This window comes from Delphinus delphis, chromosome 13, assembly GCF_949987515.2.
Source record: "Delphinus delphis chromosome 13, mDelDel1.2, whole genome shotgun sequence".
Lineage (NCBI taxonomy): Eukaryota > Metazoa > Chordata > Mammalia > Artiodactyla > Delphinidae > Delphinus > Delphinus delphis.
In genome coordinates this window covers 29,098,781-29,116,085 of record NC_082695.1, presented here as the reverse complement: position 1 = coordinate 29,116,085, position 17,305 = coordinate 29,098,781, and the positions used below count along the sequence as shown (strand labels likewise).

Genomic DNA, 17,305 nt, shown 5'->3' with positions numbered 1-17,305 from the left:
CAGAGGGCGCCGGGGCAGGGGCGGCGGTGCCCAGCACCCTTCAAGTCCTGAGCCGGGTCCCGGGAGGATCCCCCGCCCGGTCCAGGCCCCGCCCACGCCCATATCACCTCGCCCCACCCAGCCCAGCCCCCGCATAGCCCCTCCCCGTTCAGACCCCGCCCTCCCCGCCCCCATCCAGGCCTCGCCCCGCCCGATCCAGGCCTCTCCCCCCACATCGCCCCGCCCACCGTCCAGGCCCCGTCCCGCCCCAGTCCAGGCCACGGCCCGTCCCGCCCCACATCGCTCCGCCCCGCCCAGGCCCCGCCCCCGCCCGCCCCTTTCCCGCGGCGGCGCCCTGGAAATATGAAGAGGAGCTGCGGCGGTTGCGGCGGCTGTGGCCAGTGCAGCGCGGAGCGGCGGCGGCGGCAGGGCGAGCACGGGGCGGCCGGGCGCGCAGGGCCGGGCGCGGGACGGGAGGCCGGGAGCGGAGGGGCCGGGCCGGGCATGGGGCGCGCCGCGGCCGCCTGAAGCGCGGGCCTGGCCCTGTCCCCGCGCGGCCGGGCCGCGCCGCCCGGGCTGCAGGCGGGTCCCGGGAAGCTGGGTCCCCAGACGGCGGGCGGTGCGGCGCGCGCGGGCGGCCCCGGAGGAGGCCTGGAGATGTCCTGTGTGCGCCGCCTCCTGCTCACATCCCTGTTCCCGGCCCTCCTGCTTCACGGTGAGTCTGGGGGTGCCGGGAGCCGAGTGGACACCCCGGAACCGAGGGGACCGCGCGGCCGGGTGCAGCCCCCTCCTGGGCACCCTGGAAGAGGCTCGCCTTCCCGGGCGCCGGCCGCGCTCTCTCTGGAAGGGCGCGCACACAGACTTTATGTCCAAGTCCCCGGACACTTGTGTCCACTCTGCGGGGTTTCAGACTATAGGCGGTCATGGAACCGCAGGCTATGCGACCCTTTACAGAGTGTCAGAGCGCAGGCAAGGCTCTTGCTGGGGTCCAAGCTTTGGGGGCACTGTGCAGAGAACTGTGATCATTTCAGGGAAAAAGCAGCTCGGGGTGTTTGTGTTCGCCCCTCGGAGGACGAGTGTGTTGAGGGGCTGGGGAGGGGTCTCTCCCAGGTGGACCGGTAGGTTCTCTGGACGGACTTTCAGGGAGCAGGGGCCTCCTAGCAGCCAAGGTGCAGTAATTAAAACCAGTCCCCTAAGTTCTCCGGGACCTGAGCTTGTTTCCTCCCGCTCTTCTGGGTCGTTTTGTTTCTGTTTCATGTGTCACATGTCGTCAGCAGCTCTAGTAAACCCTCAGCCAGAGAACAGCAGGCTTTAAAAGAGTTCCAGGAATTGCACTGAGGAAAATAAGACAGCATTGCACCGGGGGTGGGAAGGCAGATTTTGTGGGAGATCTGTGGCGATCATGGGGGCAGGTGGCTGCAGAACACGTGCTGATCCAGATGTCCTGGGCCAGCTTTTCCTAACGGTGGACACCTGACTGTTCAGCAGAGTGTCCGCCAGGAGCAGGACTCTCCTGCTTCCACACCCACCACGGGCACCCCAAACCTCTGCACATCGGGTCATCAGGTCAGCACCCTCATGGCCTCTAGGTTTCTGATCCAGCTTCAGAACGCATTTGGCCGGCGCTGAAGGTCAGGGGTGACTCCCACACCATCTAGGAAGGTGAGGAGACAGCAACCCGGGAGCCCTGTGCAGCTGTATTCTTTGTCACCCTGCTGGGGCTGGCAGTATGGGTAGCACAGGTCCACAGGCCCTGCACACAAGTTGGGCTGGGCCAGACCTGCCTGATGGCCAAGGTGTGCCCGGAGCCCCAGTGATCCCAGACTTTCCAAGTCAGGATGGAAGGCTGGCAGTTCGAGGGCCAGAGAGAGAAGGTGTAATTACAGGGTTGTACTCCTAGGCCCATCTGCTTAGAATTACAGAGCCGTTTTCATCTTTGGCTGAAACATGAAACACATCAGAGCCAATGGGCAGATCAAACAACAGCTGCCACCCACACCAGAAACAAGAGGCAGAGAGAGAGACACAGGGGAACGTGTCCCCTAAAAGTCTCCTGTCGCATCTGTGCAGGAAGATGGTCCTATGGGCAAGTGCCTTTAAAATGCAAAAGTACTTGACAATTTGGCATGAACAGAATTTTTTTTTCATAAAGCCGTTTGCCTTTTGGACTACAAAAGCCATGCTCAGAAACACAGCCTGGGCCAACCCACCCTGAACTTTTCTTCCTTGTTTTGAGAGCTGGAAGTTGTAACCACACTTCCTGCACCACAGTGTGGTAACGGCTGGTAAGGGGAGCCCAAGTATATCCTCAGTGAGGTTCAAGTATAGCCCCAGATTTCCAAATTCCAGCTGGAGTCAGCCTGAGCTCCTTGAGGTCAGGGGTTCACCCAGATCCACAGTGTGCAGGGAGGGAGTAAAGAAGGGGGGAATAAGCCGGTGGGGCCAGACCCCTTGCACGTGTGCACGTGTGTGTGCACATGTGCATATGACGAAGAGTATGTAAAATAAAAAAGGAGGTTTGCCAAGTTTAATGGGATGACGGGGATAACCCTGCAAAAAGTCACCCCATTTCAAAGTGAACCTGCAGTGGCAGAGTTACTCACACTGCTGTTGCCCACAGAGCAACTGCACTCGTTCAGGGCGCGTGGGACTCCAGCACAGAGGAGAAACCGAGGGAGTGGTCCGTCTGGGTATAAATCTCTGTGATTTGAGAGAGGCTTGTCACGATTCCTTAGGATAATGTAAAGCACCAAGAAGAAATCGGGTATTCTCCGTTTCCCCCTTTTCTGCCTGATTTTTACTTGATTGAAGTCGTTTTAATGGGAAATGGGTATTAATCAACCTAACCCATGGGAATGACTTGAGAGTGTGTCCTACTCTGTAGTTAGGGGCTTTGCAAGTATTTAAAAATTCCGTAGTAACAGATGGAGCTTGATTATGTATCTTAATAGAAGTCGTCCGTCTGAAGGACATTACCTGTACTCTTTTAGAATGGCTTCATGATTTTTTTCCTGATACAGAGGCATTTTTATTTTGCTACTTGTATATTTATGACAGCAATTAGGTAGGTAAAAACATATTTTCTATGCTTATGAATGTACTTGGGACCAACTTTACGAAATTTAGTTCCAGACATCATTTATAGATTATTTGTTACACTAACAAGTCTCGTTAATAAGATTAACAAGTGCACAAGGCCTTCAGGAAGATTCTGGGTGAAGATGCTGTAGAAACTCTTTATTGTGTTTGCCATCCGATCTTTGTTCAGTTTTTTTGGTTACTTTTATTTCAACGCAGGCAAGTTATAAATCACCCCTAGGTTGTATTGGTGAGTAAATTAGGGTCTGGAAAGACTGGAGTCCATTGTTTATTTTTTGCTGTGTTTTAAAACTATAAATGTAGTGGGAGACCCAAGTTCAAAATGTGACGGCATAAAAGTATACATGTTGGTCTTACTTTCCTGTCCTCCAGCGTCTGAGAACAATTGCATTTCTTAATCCAAGTAAAACCTATTGAATGTCATGAAGGTATGCAGCTGGGGTATGTCCCTTGTCACTGTTTTATTTGCTTAGATGAAAAGCCACGAAAATCATTCTGTTCCAGAAACCAGATTAACATGAGATATTTCAGGAAAAGTGGTGCGTTAATGTGCCCCAAAGTGCTCATTCTCTTTATTAATGGAAACATTTGACTTTAAGTTTTGGAGCCGTTGTTGGGGAGATGTTCTTCCATCGCCATGTACTTGTGCAGAATTCATCAACTTTTCTGAAATGGGAAGACACTTCTGAGCTATCACCTTTCACTTGAGTGTATTCTACTAAAACTGAACAAACAAACAAACTGTGGATAACCGAATGACTGCTTAACCAACAAAATGTGAGGAAACATTACAGTAGGGTAAAGTAGAATCTTTGAAATATCATTTTACTGGAGGCAGTTTTTGTGACCAAGAAAACATTGCCTTTCGTGCACTTTTTCCCCCTTAGTCATAAAATGTAATCTTGAAAAGAAATATTACTCATCTGCTCAAAGCAGGGAGCAAGGGTCTTAGACAGATGGTAAATATTCTCTTTTGAGAGAAACTGACTATCTTCAAGCACGTGGCTGAGCCGTCCCGTCATAGCCGTGGTCCTTCTTTTTCTCCCTAAAGGAGTAAAGAACTCAACACCAGCGGATGATAAGACTGTGTAAATACCTACCGTTTAGGGTCAGACTGATGACAATTTGATAGAATCAATTAAAGGGAAGCATAAAACTTTTAGGACTGGAAATATGAAAGGACTCATTAGTGATCTCGTACACCTGTGGAAAGCTGACACGGCAGCACGTGGCCTGTGCGCGGCATTGAAGCGATCCCAAGGAAGAGCTCAGGAAGAACCTGCCACCATCCGAGCATGAGCTCTTGCTGTGTCCAGATGTTATGTGCACAGACCATTGAGTTCTTTTCAATTTGGGTTCATACTGGGAGTAAAGTTATTTTGGAATGTCATGTGATAGGGATCTAGGTCAGAGTAAGGATGTGGTGTCACCCTGTAGTGACTGAGGCTCGTCTGTTCTCGAAGCGTTTTCTAGCTTCATTCCTTCAGCCAACCATTCGGTCGACAGGTACATTAAGAGGGCCTCCTGTGTGCCTGTGTCACTGCCGGCTGGGAACAGGGCTGTGAGGAGGGGCAGCCCCCCTTCCTGAAGAGGCCTGAGAATACCTGGCAGGATGAGAAGAGCTTATTGGAGAGCCCAGATGTGGGAGGCTGGCACACTGCCCTTGACTGCGGTGTTCTTCCCTGCTGGGAATCCCAGCACTCCACACACACACGCACACCCCACACACATCATGCACACACCAGACACACAAACACACACACACCATGCACGTAGTCAGACACACCATACACAGACACACACACGCATACACACACACACACACACACACACACACACACACGCGACTGTGTGAAGAGCACAGCTATGGCGGCAGCCATCAGCTCCAGGCCCAGCAGGAAAACCATGCTGTCTGTGGTTGGACCCCAGTGTCTGGCCCGGTGACCATGGCCTTAGAAGAAAACGACTTAGAAAATTACCTCATTTTCATCAAAAGTTAAATGAAGCCAGGAATCTGAAATCTTGACTTTACTATATTTCTCATAAAGGGAAAGTGCTTTTAGATAAGGTTTAAAGCTTGGCAAAAGCAGCTCTCTCAGCTTTGATCTCCAACAACATGGAAATAAAAGCAAGCGCTTGGTGAGTGTAGGTGCCCACCTGGGAGTGAACGGCAGCTTTTGTTCCAAAACATGGAAGCTGTGCAGGCGGTCACGTAGCCGCCTCGACTTCACAGCCCACATTACAGTGATGATGGCTCTCTTACCGGGGCTGGGCGATTTCACGGCAAAGTCATCACCTGCATTTCCCCTCATCGCTCCCGTTTTCTCTGCTGCGTGTTTTTCTGCATCGCACCAGTTCCACCGTGAGATGCTTCCTCACTCTGGTGTGGGATTGACGCAGGTCACGTTGTATCAAGGACAGAAACGTGCAAAGTGAGCGGGAAAGGGCCTTTCAGAGACCCTCTCAGAGACCACCATTGTGAATGTCTTGACATTATATTTATTTGGCCGTTTTGATTTTATTTTTTTAAGCATTAAAGTACCTATGCAGTGACTAACCCGATCAAAGATGAGTTCATTCCCAAGTGTGCCTGAAAAGTGTCTCCTTCCGAACTCAGTTCACATTTTATTGTGTGTAAAGTGGTTTGGTGCTTTGGGTTCTCGATCTAGAGAGACAGGTGAAAAGCTGCTGAGCACATCAAGAGGATTCTCCCAGGGACTTGGCCACACGCCGTGTTCCCCCCTCACTTTTCCCTTCACGTGTCAGCGATGGGGCAGGCCTTGGAGACAACCTCACACGCAGTAGGCCCTCAGCCACCTGCTGAAGGGACGACTCAGGGTCTCTGCTCCATCCCCCGCCCCATGCCCTTTGTCTTCTGCCTGGTCCCTGTTGGTGGCCTGGCTCGAGGGCTCAGGAATAAGCGTTGCTGCAGGCGACAGAGAAATACTGCATTTGTTCCCTTTGAAGCCTGTGCTCAGGGCTGCTTTCTGTGTGCAGAGTCTGGTGACTTGGGTGATGCCAACAGTCACCTGGCCTCACGGGCCTTGAACTTAGGGTACAGATGCCCATGTAAATGGTTAATCCTGTGCTTCCTCTATTTGGGGAAATCTGGTTTTTTATTTGCTATCTCTGGGTGTTTTCACTCTCTGAACAGTAGACTGGCAATCATGGTAGTAGTAAAGATCATTCTGGAGTCATTTAGGATTTCTGTTGTGAGTGATTTCATCCGTGGAAGTGAAAAACTCTTACACACACACACACCCGCGCATGTGATACACCCTCCAGAACCCAAGGAGCTCATGTAGTTCTCTGCAAATGGTCATCTATAAAATTGTCCCCTAAAGCCTTCGGGAATTAATTTGTTTTCAACAGGAGAACAATTTCCTTCCAGGGTCTACATTTTTCTCCCACCCGTACTTGAAAGAAGCTGCCCCCTTGTCATAACCATTTGATCTGGGCCCAGGCCATGGGACCCCAGATGTTGGAGACCATTTTGTAGTGAAGTCACTTTGATAACCTGCTTCATCAGAACGCCACTGGTCGGGGCGGTGCTGTGGTGGCTCCCACTGGCGCTGGTATCGGGGCCTGGCTGTTCGTAGAACTCTTGACATGGAAGGCTGGTTCTCCACCCACTCCCTTCTGTTCCCGTGTAGTAACTGGAATTTGATAAATGAGATAATAGAGGCGTGAAGTGAACCTTCGAGTGTTTTACAAACATTAGTTATTATCCCCATTACTGTAATGTTCACTGTGTACAGGGGAACGAAAAGCACCTATCCGATGACTTAGCCAAAGTCACCTTGAAGCCTGAAAACTCAGTCCCTTTCTTACTGCACTGATGTTGTTTAACCCTTCGAGATGCTCTTTTCCTTGGATTCATTTACAGCAAAAATCTTAATGAATGGAGCCCAATGAACTAGTCTTTGCAACTGACCAAAATATCTAGACTCCTCAGTTCATCAAAGTCTTGATGTTATTTGTGTGTGCCTCCTCACTCGTGTGAGAAACACAAGGGGAAAAACCCTCTCTTGGACTAAATAGGGTTGTCACCTGTCCACCCCGCTAGCTCTGTATCCAAAGCAACATCCCACAGGCACTGATGTTCCTAACGATTACCTCACTGTGATCTGCCTTTAGAGCCTGAAAGATCATAATGTCAACTGCACTCAACGCTGAATAGCAGAATTATCGACAACCAAATATCGTGGTTAGTCAACACTTCTGATTATACAGATAATCCAATCAAGTGAAGGTTTTTAAAGTTATTATATATAATAAGCACATTTATTATTATAACTAATAAGTACACTCAGGCAGGAACGATTATTACAGCTAGTCACCACCCTTAAGTTGGATGTTTATTTATACAATTGAAGATGTATGAAAGTGGACATATAAGTATTTTGCAAAAGTTTTTTTCCGGATATAGTGCTAAATTAGTACAGACCCTTACTTTCCTCTCTCTGTCTTTCCCTCCCTCCCTTCCTTCTTTCCTCTCTTTTCAAATAACTTTTTGGTAATACCTTTTCCCACAACATGCCAAAGATGGTCAGTGCCTCTCCGGGACCACCAAAAAGATTTACTGCTTTGTTGAAAGCAGTTCCCTTCTCTTATCTTTCTCATTTATTCAGGCAAAAATGATGCACTGAACCATGGCAGAAGCTTCATAATTGATCTTCCTGCTTCTTAGCCCTCCAAAAAAAGGGAAAAGCAGTCTTTTCAAAATGGAATCCTTATCCTGCGTTACATTGCTGACAAGCTTTGGGTGGTTCCTCTTCCCTGTTTCAGCCCAGTCCATGCTCAGGATGACACACTCACAGCTCTTGATCACAGCCTGGCCTCTGTTTTGCCACTGTTCCCTCCTGGGCCACCCTGCAATCTCCCCTCCCTAAGGCCTCTCCATCCTCCCTGCACGAATCTCCCACCCCTCCTTATGTTGGGCATGTGCTGTATAAACCCTGCCTGGACCACTTCTGTTCAGTCTTCAAGGCATAGCTGCCTGCTCCCTCCATCTTTCTGAGTCCCTTTAGAAGTCCACTGGGATTCTGATTTCTTCCCCAACTGACGATTCCTTGGGGCATAATGTTTGTAGCTTCTGTGCCTGCACAGTGCCTGGCCCTGCAGAGAGTCCTTTCTGATTGTTTGAATGAGTGAGTTGCTAGTTTCAGTCTCAGATTTGGAGCTGACATAGTTCTGGCGATGCAGGAACATGGGGATCCCTGGGTTGACCAGAAGTCTAAGGCTGGTCTCCTTGGAGGGCACCCACGGCTGACGCTGAGAAGGAAGTCGTGGGATGTAAGGTGAGAGCGTTCCACATGGCCTCCCCCGTGGCTGAACTAGGTGCTTCAAGTGGCCTTTTCATTCCCAGCCATTTACTAGAAGGAGGCCTCACATGGGGGCGGGGTGGGGGGGGGGTGTAATCCACGTCCCACACCAAATAAGCCAATAAGTGTTGGTGACCCCTGTCCATACTTGACCCTAAGAGACGGCTTCTCTTGCCTGACAGCAACGCCTGCTGTCACTTGACCCTTTTAATTTTGCTCCCTAAGGGTCATTGAGGTGGTGGGTAAAAAGAGAATAAATTCCAACCCTATTTTCCCATCCTAAAAATTCAGTCCCACCCTCGCGAGTGAGCCCTCAGCCACTGTGTCCTGGGGAGGGGCTGGCTGTCGAGTCCTCCATCTGGCTGTCCTGCTGGCCTCCTGGGCCGATGGCCTTGCCAGGTCCCTGACGTTGGCTCCTGTCTGACAGGAGCAGTAGCAAGACGGAGCTTGGTCTCTGGAAACCCTGAGTGACGTAATCTTCTGCCTGCTTTCTAATGATGTGCAAATGGGTGGTTCTGGGATTTTATGTCTTCCCCACCCCCTGGTTAAAAAGCTGACTGTCGGCTCCAGCCTCCTGCACAACCGTGCAGGTCCTGAGCACCACGGCCCCTTCCTTTGCCTCTGAACCCACCTCCTGCCCGGACCCCACCATCCCACCCTAGTCCTTGGACGTGCAGTCCAAGTGAGACCTTAAGAGCCTCCGGGTCAGAAAAACTTATCTTCAATCTTCTTTATGCTTCCAGCCCCTAAGCTACACAGAGTGGCAGCGTGCAGTTATTTGTTAAACCGAGTAGAGCTTCTCACCACCCCTGCTCTCCATTCGGGTCACCAGTTAGTTGGCTGCCGGGAGCCCGGACCTCGCTCTGTGCACACTGTCCCTCCAGAGCGCAGAGTGAGCTGGGCTCCAGGAGACTCTTACCATTATTCCAGCCATTCTGTTAGTTAGGAAGGCCTTCCTCAGGACCTCCAAGAGCCTTACTCATCATCTAAAATAATAGTAACTAACGTCTAACAAGAACCATGAACCACGTGCTAAAGGAAATGATCTCAGTGAATCCTGAGACCAACTCCAAGTGACAGCAGTGCCGTCACCCGCTCCGTACAGATGAGCACACTAAGGCTTGGGGGCGTTAAGTGACTTGTTTATGGTCACAGTGCTGATCATGTGTTTCATCGATTGTAGGATTTACAGTTTTTCATGTATAAGGTCTGGGCAGTGTGTGTGCATCTCCGGTGGGTGGGGCCTCTGGCCCCTGTGAGCCTGCAGGTGGCAGTCATGCGGCAGACCTGTCATCGCCTGTGTGAACCTGGACCCATACTGTCCTCACGTCACTTCCTCTGTGTGTGTCCTTGTTACTCTCCATCTATGGTTTAGTTGCCAATAGGTTGGTTTTGAAAATAGAGTAAACACTGCAGCCAAGTGTTAGAATTCACTTGTAAACTCCGCTCTCAGCGCTGAAAAGAAAACCAGTGTGGAAATCAGGCAGCCCAGTAACAGAGCCAGGGGCGTCCGTGTAACATCAGTGGGGCGAGTATTTATCACGGTGAGGGGGGTGGTAACTGCACTTACATATTTTCTCACCGAGAAACAGTTATTTGGAAAGAAAGATGCCACAAAAAGATAAGGCTGTGTTTGAGTCTTGTTGTCAAGATTCGTGCAGAGCGAACCGACTACCTGTCCTGAGTGAAGCGTTGCAGCTGAAGGCCAGACACGGTGCCAGTTCTCTTTGGAGAGAGAAAGCAGTTGGAGGCCCTGTGCGTGCTCCGAGGGTGTTGGGACTGCTGCTAAGGCAGGTGTCATCGTTTAAATGCAAGTGTTTTTGTCGCTGATAATAAAATAATGATGCATCTTAATCATTGAAATCTTGGATTTGATGAAATCCTTTAAGTGGCTGATCTAGTTTCAAACCCAAGCAGCCCAGCTCCAGAATTTCACCGATGTCCGCTCCCCTCCCGGCTCTCCTTAGCTTTACGGGAAAACATTTGTGGGGTGTAAAGGGGTTTATAAATCAATTTTTAGTACATAGCTTGGTTGATCGTGAGAGCATGACCTCTTTACTGAATGCTGGGTGTCATCTTTCAAGAAGACTCTTCCGCAACTCCCAGTGCTTTGTGACGAGTTAAGATATGTATCTTGGCCACGTTACAATTTATCATCCAATTGGCCCACCAGATGGCAAGTTGTACTGTTTGATTTCATTCCCGACAGGGAATTCAGGAAGTGCTTCCTATCAACAAGATGACCACAAATCTTGGGGTTGATGGAGGTATCCCCCCGTCCTCTAGTTTAAAGCTAACTGAGAGAGATCAGCACAAGTGCCAGACAAATGGGGATTAAAATGCTGGAATTGGGATAAATACCCCATCAGAAGTCACAGTACAGGTGGATGTCCATGTAGGATTGCCAACAGGTCACCCCTGCATTTTCCAGACTTTCCACGTGGCTCAGTGCCACAGCCCAACCACTGAAGGGTCCTTACTATGGGGGTGGGAGGGGGCTGATCAAAATGCATGTATTTTATGTATTTTGAAAACAGGCTGGTTTTGCAAAGAAACAGAGAAAAATAGCCCAGTTAGCAGGCTTGTTTCCTTCTCTCTGGGGAGGGTCAGGGACGGAGCACCCAGGACCACTGTTTCAGTGGAAGTGCCTTCCCTGGGATGGGAGCTCGAGGCCACGGAGGGGGTCCTCGCTTAACAGCCCTGAGCATTAATGTCTACTCCACCTGACACAGATTTCTGAGTTTTAGTGTCACCCTTGTTCTAGCTCAGGTGTGACTCACCTGGTTTGGCTGAATGGGGTTGCTGGTGAGGTTGCGTTTAACATTCATTGCAAAACGATTACCACCGTTTCGTTAACATCCATCTTTTATTGTTGTACGTTTGTCTAACTAGTGTCGTTTTTTTTTTTTGCTAACACAGTGCTGAATTCCTAGTAGGTCCACAATAAAGACCTCTCAGATTGTGAGTCACTTCAGGAGTGAATCTCAGAGGAAACAGTGGGCTTTCAGATGATAACTCCATCTGTTTTCCTTGCCTTTTTCTGCACACGAGGCTGGTGGTACTTTTGCATGTGTAAATTTTGGCCAACCCGGACGACGTGAAGATAAACTTAGTCCTAGTGTCCCTTCACCCGTGGAAAATACAGATGTGCAATCAACCCTGTAACATGTGTTTGTTTGTCACCAACTCTAAGGGGCAGCCTTGGAAGATCACTGGGGGAAATGCCACACCTGAGCCCTTATAGGGCGGGCGTAGGACTTGCACCCCCTCTAGAGGGCGTCCGTTTGGGGATTGAGAGACCCCGAGGTGCATGAGGTGGTGCGGGCAGAAGGGAGTCCCCACTGTGGGGCGCCTCCTAGCTGTTCCCTGGGCCTTTCTCCCCGTCTCCATTCACCCTTCACTGAAGCTGCTGGCTCTCTGCCTTCCTGTCTGTGTGTCACTGCACCTGACCACCCTTCCTGACTACCTTTTCTACCTGTCCCCTCAGCCCCATCTCCAGCCTTGATGACTCTGGAGCACACAGTTCTGTCCCCTGCAGCCCTGCACAGCTGCTCGTGGGATGCACGGCCTTGTTGGCAGTTTCATGGACCTGGGTTTGAGCTCAGGCTTTGCCAGGAGCTCGTCAAGCGACCTCATGCAAATCACATTCGTTATCTCCACAGACCCCAGTTTTCTCACCTGGGAGAGGATCTCCTGGGACACTGTAGAATGTGAATTCTAGGAGAGCAAAGACAGTGATAAAACCTGGCATTTCCCACCTGTGGGATGTCCCCGCCTCGGGGACAGCTCCTCAGCTGGCCTCACGTCTCTGCAGCTCCCCTGACACCTGCCTTCCCTGTATCTGTTTCAGGGCTGGGAGAGGGCTCTGCCCTCCTTCATCCGGACAGCAGGTCCCACCCTAGGTCCTTGGAGAAAAGTGCCTGGAGGGCTTTCAAGGAATCCCAGTGTCACCACATGCTCAAACATCTCCACAATGGTGCCAGGATCACTGTGCAGATGCCGCCTGCCATCGAGGGCCACTGGGTGTCTACCGGGTAAGAGGCTGGGGCGGGGGTCCCGGGAGGTCCTGGAGAGCGCACTGCTATGCAGAGCCTTCTTAGGGTTTCTCAGGTGCACAGAGACTTTCTAGAATTTACAGTGATTCTGGGGTTGTCTGAGTTCTAACTCACAGCCAAGCGACGCTTTGAAACTCGGGTTGGTGAAGAAACAGAGCTCAGTCCTGTTGAAATCTTAGCCTCAGCAGCGGTGATACGGTACCACTGTATCCCACATGGGAGTGAATATGTCCTTGTTTATTGAACCCCGTAGGACCACTCCTGTATGAAAAGAAACCATTAGCAAGTGAAATTAGGAGTCTGTGTTTCACCAACCCTGAAACACGACTTGCAAGCTTCTGATGGTCTAAATATTCTAGCCATATTCTGGTAATTTAATATACAGCTTCAGGGTCTGAGAGTAAGTTAAAAGGTACCCATGCTACCTCAACCAGCCAGGGTGCAGCTCTTGGCTTCTTTTCCAGGCTGTGGAGCTGAGATTTATCCCAGTTTGAGCTCTTGCTTATCTTCCATTAGAGCTTTTAAAAATAGCCCAGAGGCAGACCTGCAATCTCTTTCCTGCGCATTAAATTGTCGCAAATTCACAAGGCTAACGGTGGGATCTGATCACTTCTGTGCAGACCACTCCTCCAGGTACCTTGGGGAGGGATCACAGGCATCCAGAGAAGACAAAAAAGAAATCTTACGAGGAAGACCTAGCGGGTTTTGGTTTTTGGTTTTTTCCGAAAAATGGGGTTTCTCAAAATAACCGCATGGTCAGTATTGGCACAAACAATCTTAACGCGACGTACTTTTAAATAATTTATCATTTTGTTCAACAAATATTTCTGGAGCTCACAAATATTTACCGCACGTGAGCACTGTTCTAGATTTTGTGTGTATAGCAGCGAACCAAACAGACATGGCCCCTGTCTTCGGGAATTTTACAAATACACAAAGAAGTGTTACGAAGAGGGAAGAAACAACAGGTGCTCAAGGAGAATAGCAGGGCCCCTATTTTAGGACAGGGTGGGGTAGGAAGGGCTACCAAGAAGAGGACACTTGAGCTGAGATGTCCTTGGCTGTGCAAGACCAGGGAAGAGCTTTCCCTGTGGGAGGACTAGCAAAGGCTGGACCGGAGAAGCACGGACAGGAGCCCTTGTTCTGGGGGTGGGGAACAGCCCCAGGCAGGTCAAGGAGGAGGCGGGGCCAGCCCCCAGGGCCCCCTGCACGCCTTGTCTCTTCGAATTTGGCTTTTAATCTAAGAGAACTGGGACGTCATTGAAGAGATTTCAGCAAGGGCTGTGCTCAAACCTGATTCAGCATGACTGAAGGGCGCTCTGGCTGCAGGTGGGTGGTGGGAAGAGTGACTTGGGGACAACCAGGGTTCTTGGCCTCCTTAATCCATAGAAATTGACAAGAGGCCAGACAAGAAATTCAGGCCAGGCTTTACTGGGGCCCCTGGTGCAGCAAGGGGGAGCAAGAACAAACAACAGGTTCCCCTGCTTGCTTCCCAAGGAAGGGCGAGCTGGTTCCTTGTATGGGGTGAGGGTAGGGGCAGTTCCAGGGGTGGGGCCGGAGGCGTGGCTCAGGCGGTCTGCCCACCCCTTGGTGATGTTGAGTGCAGGGGGCAGGTGCAGTACCCTGCTTTGCTCCTGACTCTTCAGAAGTGGCAGTTGGCTTTTTGGTCTCTTTGTATCTTGTTATCCATAATTTGCCCCAACTGAGCATGCGCACAGTTATTTTTAGTCTCTTATAGTTTCTTTGTATTTTGTTGCCTGAGGAGACGAGTGTCCAGGTACAAGCACTGCAGCAAAAGGGTCCCAGATCCCAAATTGTTTCAACTTGGGGATGACCAATTAAAAGACTCAACAGTCCCGGCTGGAGATGACCAAGGCCTGGGTGAGGGGCGTCGGGGATGGGGCGATGGAGAAGTGAGTGGGCTTGAGCTTGGGACCAAATCAACAGATCCTCAAGCTGAGATGAAGTGTTAGAAGTCGGCGATCCTCCTGTCTGAACTGCAACAGACATGAATCGCTGCTCACACGGAAGGACTCCTCTGTCCCTGGGAAGGAACATGGGCTTCCTCTCCCTCCTGTCACAGAGACGGATGCCCAGAGCACCACTGGCTGCTGTCTGGCGGTATCTGCGGCAGGTGACAGTCTTTACTAAGCTAATGGTACCCACTTCTAAGTGGCCCGTTCATCAGTTTGTAAACTAATAGTAGTTTTGAGAACCACTGGCCTCTGGGATTTCAGTCCCACTGCTTGATTTCGCCACTCAGCTCAAACCAGAACTACTGTATCTAATAAGTTTATATATAAATAATAGACACAAGCAGGGTTATACGGCCAAGACTGATAAGACTGAAGTCTCAATGTCACTGAGACTAGGATCTGATTAAAGGTGACAAGTGGACAGATTCTTTGCCCAATGCAAGGAAGGAAACCCCCTCATTTCCTGATGTGGGCCGTGCTGCAGTTGTAAAAATTGATTACAGTTAGACCAGATGAGGAAGGTCCCATCCAGGTGTTTCTGGCCTAGGCATCCAGCCTTTACCTGATGCCACAGCAGGAAACATTTTGCAGACTTCCCTGGTGGCACAGTGGTTAAGAATCTGCCTGCCAATGCAGGGAATACAGGTTCGATCCCTGGTCCAGGAAGATCCCACATGCCGCGGAGCAACTAAGCCCATGCGCCACAACTACTGAGCCTGCACTCTAGAGCCCACAAGCCACAACTGCTGAGCCCATGTGCCACAACTACTGAAGCCTGCACTCCTAGAGCCTGTGTTCCGCAACAAGAGAAGCCACTGCAATGAGAAGCCCGCGCACCGCAACAAAGAGTAGCCCCCGCTCGCCGCAACTAGAGAAAGCCCGCGCGCAGCAACGAATACCCAATGCAACCAAAAATAAATAAATAAATAATATTTTAAAAAGATATTAATATTAAAAAAAAAAGAAAACATTCTGCCACTGTCGGCAGCACAACCGAAGGAGCCCTACCTGCCTCTTTATTTTCTGCTAGAGGGAAAACTAATTTTGACTGGACGGGCTAAGAGATGAATTTCCAGTGGCCTCCAAGGGGTGCCTCCCTGAGACTAGATTCCGTTCCAGGACAACAGACACCTGGCACCTGGCTGCTGTGGACACGGTCCAGATGATGGAAGTGGTCAGGAAATCAACATCTCTGACAACACAGGGAGCATCTTTCCTAGGCCAGCCCCGCACCCTCCTTCCTCCTTCCCGCCTGGGAGTGAGGCCAAGGGGGGCGCTGAGGACGGCAGGTTCCTGCCCTTCTGTCTTGTCCATAAAGTGAAAGGAGGACAACCCCGGTGTAGAGTGACCGGGAGCACGGGTGCTGGGCCAGGCTCCCCCGGGCTCACATCTGGCTCCAGTGCTGGCTGGTGAGGGGACCTTGGACACATTGCCTCAGCTCTTATGCCTCAGTTTCCCTATCTGTAAAACAGGACAGTAATAATACCCACCCTTATAGCACAGGGAACTATACTCAATATCTTGTAATAACCTATAATGGAAAAGACTCTGAAAAAGAACAAAACTGAATCATTCTGCTATATACCTGAAACACTGCAAATCAACTATACTTCAACAACAAAAAAAATAGAGAATAAAATGATCCTTGGGATGTAAATAATAATAATAATAATACCCCCCACCCCCAGCTCATAGGTTGCTGTGCGGGTTCCATGAACTGCCCGGAGTACCATCCTGTTATCATTACCGTGATCTCCTGGCACTGTGATGAGCCTCCTCCTCGTGGCTTTGGGCTCACAGGCGTCTTCCTCCCCCTTTTCTGCAGCTGTGAGGTGCGGTCGGGCCCCGAGTTCATCACCAGGTCCTACCGGTTCTACCACAACAACACGTTCAAGGCCTACCAGTTCTACTACGGCGGCAACCGCTGCACCAGCCCCACCTACACACTGGTGGTCCGCGGCAAGATCCGCCTGCGCCAGGCCTCCTGGATCATCCGTGGCGGCACCGAGGCTGACTACCAGCTGCACCGCGTGCAGGTCGTGTGCCACTCAGAGGCTGTGGCGGAGCGGCTCGGCCAGCTGGTCAACCGCACGTGCCCTGGCTTCATGCCCGCTGGGGGTCCCTGGGTGCAGGACGTGCCCTATGACCTGTGGCGGGAGGAGGGCGGCCGCGAGTGCACCCGGGCCGTGAACTTTGCCATGCACGAGCTGCAGCTGGTCCGTGTGGAGAAGCAGTACCTGCAGCACAACCTGGACCGCCTGGTGGAGGAGCTCTTCCTGGGTGACATCCACACTGACGCCTCCCAGAGGATGTTCTACAGGCCGTCCAGCTACCAGCCCCCGCTGCAGAATGCCAAGGTACCCCTCACCACCCTGCATAGCCCCTGGTGGGGCGGGGCTCTGCATCATGGAGGGGCTGCTGGGGGGGACGGGGGCGGGAGGGCTGCAGGTTGGGTGGGGGGACACGTAGCCCAGTCAGGAGGCCTGGGTGGGCCACCGCCTTGCTCTGTGATGGGGCCTCGGTCTTCCTATTTGATGAGGGTGGTGGTCCTAGGACTGGTGATGCAGAACAGCCTTGGTGGTCGTCCTCGAAAATTCCTAAGGCTCCCTTCTGCCCTGACCCTCTGGGAACTTCTTCTGTGAGTCTAAGAGGAAAGCTTGCAGGAAACGTGGAGATGTTCTAACCTACCTGGGAAGATGCCCAGCAGGGATCCTGGCCCTGGGGCCGGGGGCAGGGACAGTGCTGCTGGCCTGGGGCTGTGGACCCTTAGAACCTCCTGTTCCGTCTCCACAACGACCCTGTGAGGCAGTGACGACCACCTCTTAGCAGAAGAGGGGGCAGCTGAGGTGCGAGGGGTGGTCTCCTGCCCAAG

The 17,305-nt window shown here is 51.2% G+C and overlaps 1 protein-coding gene across 2 annotated transcripts in view; it reads left to right on the top strand.

Moving 5' to 3' along the window:
* Positions 1–446: 446 nt before the first annotated feature.
* The window catches only part of APCDD1 (APC down-regulated 1), a 31,421-nt gene continuing 14,562 nt past the window's right edge, over positions 447–17,305 (top strand). Inside the window, exons 1-3 of one of the 2 annotated variants that reach the window (XM_060028661.1) lie at positions 447–694; positions 12,253–12,436; positions 16,259–16,790. In XM_060028661.1, coding sequence (XP_059884644.1) covers positions 637–694; positions 12,253–12,436; positions 16,259–16,790 — 774 coding nt within the window. In that variant the 5' untranslated portion in view covers positions 447–636. Of the gene's footprint in view, positions 695–12,086; positions 12,437–16,258; positions 16,791–17,305 lie in introns of those variants that run through there. The other variant, XM_060028662.1, reaches the window with a different exon arrangement.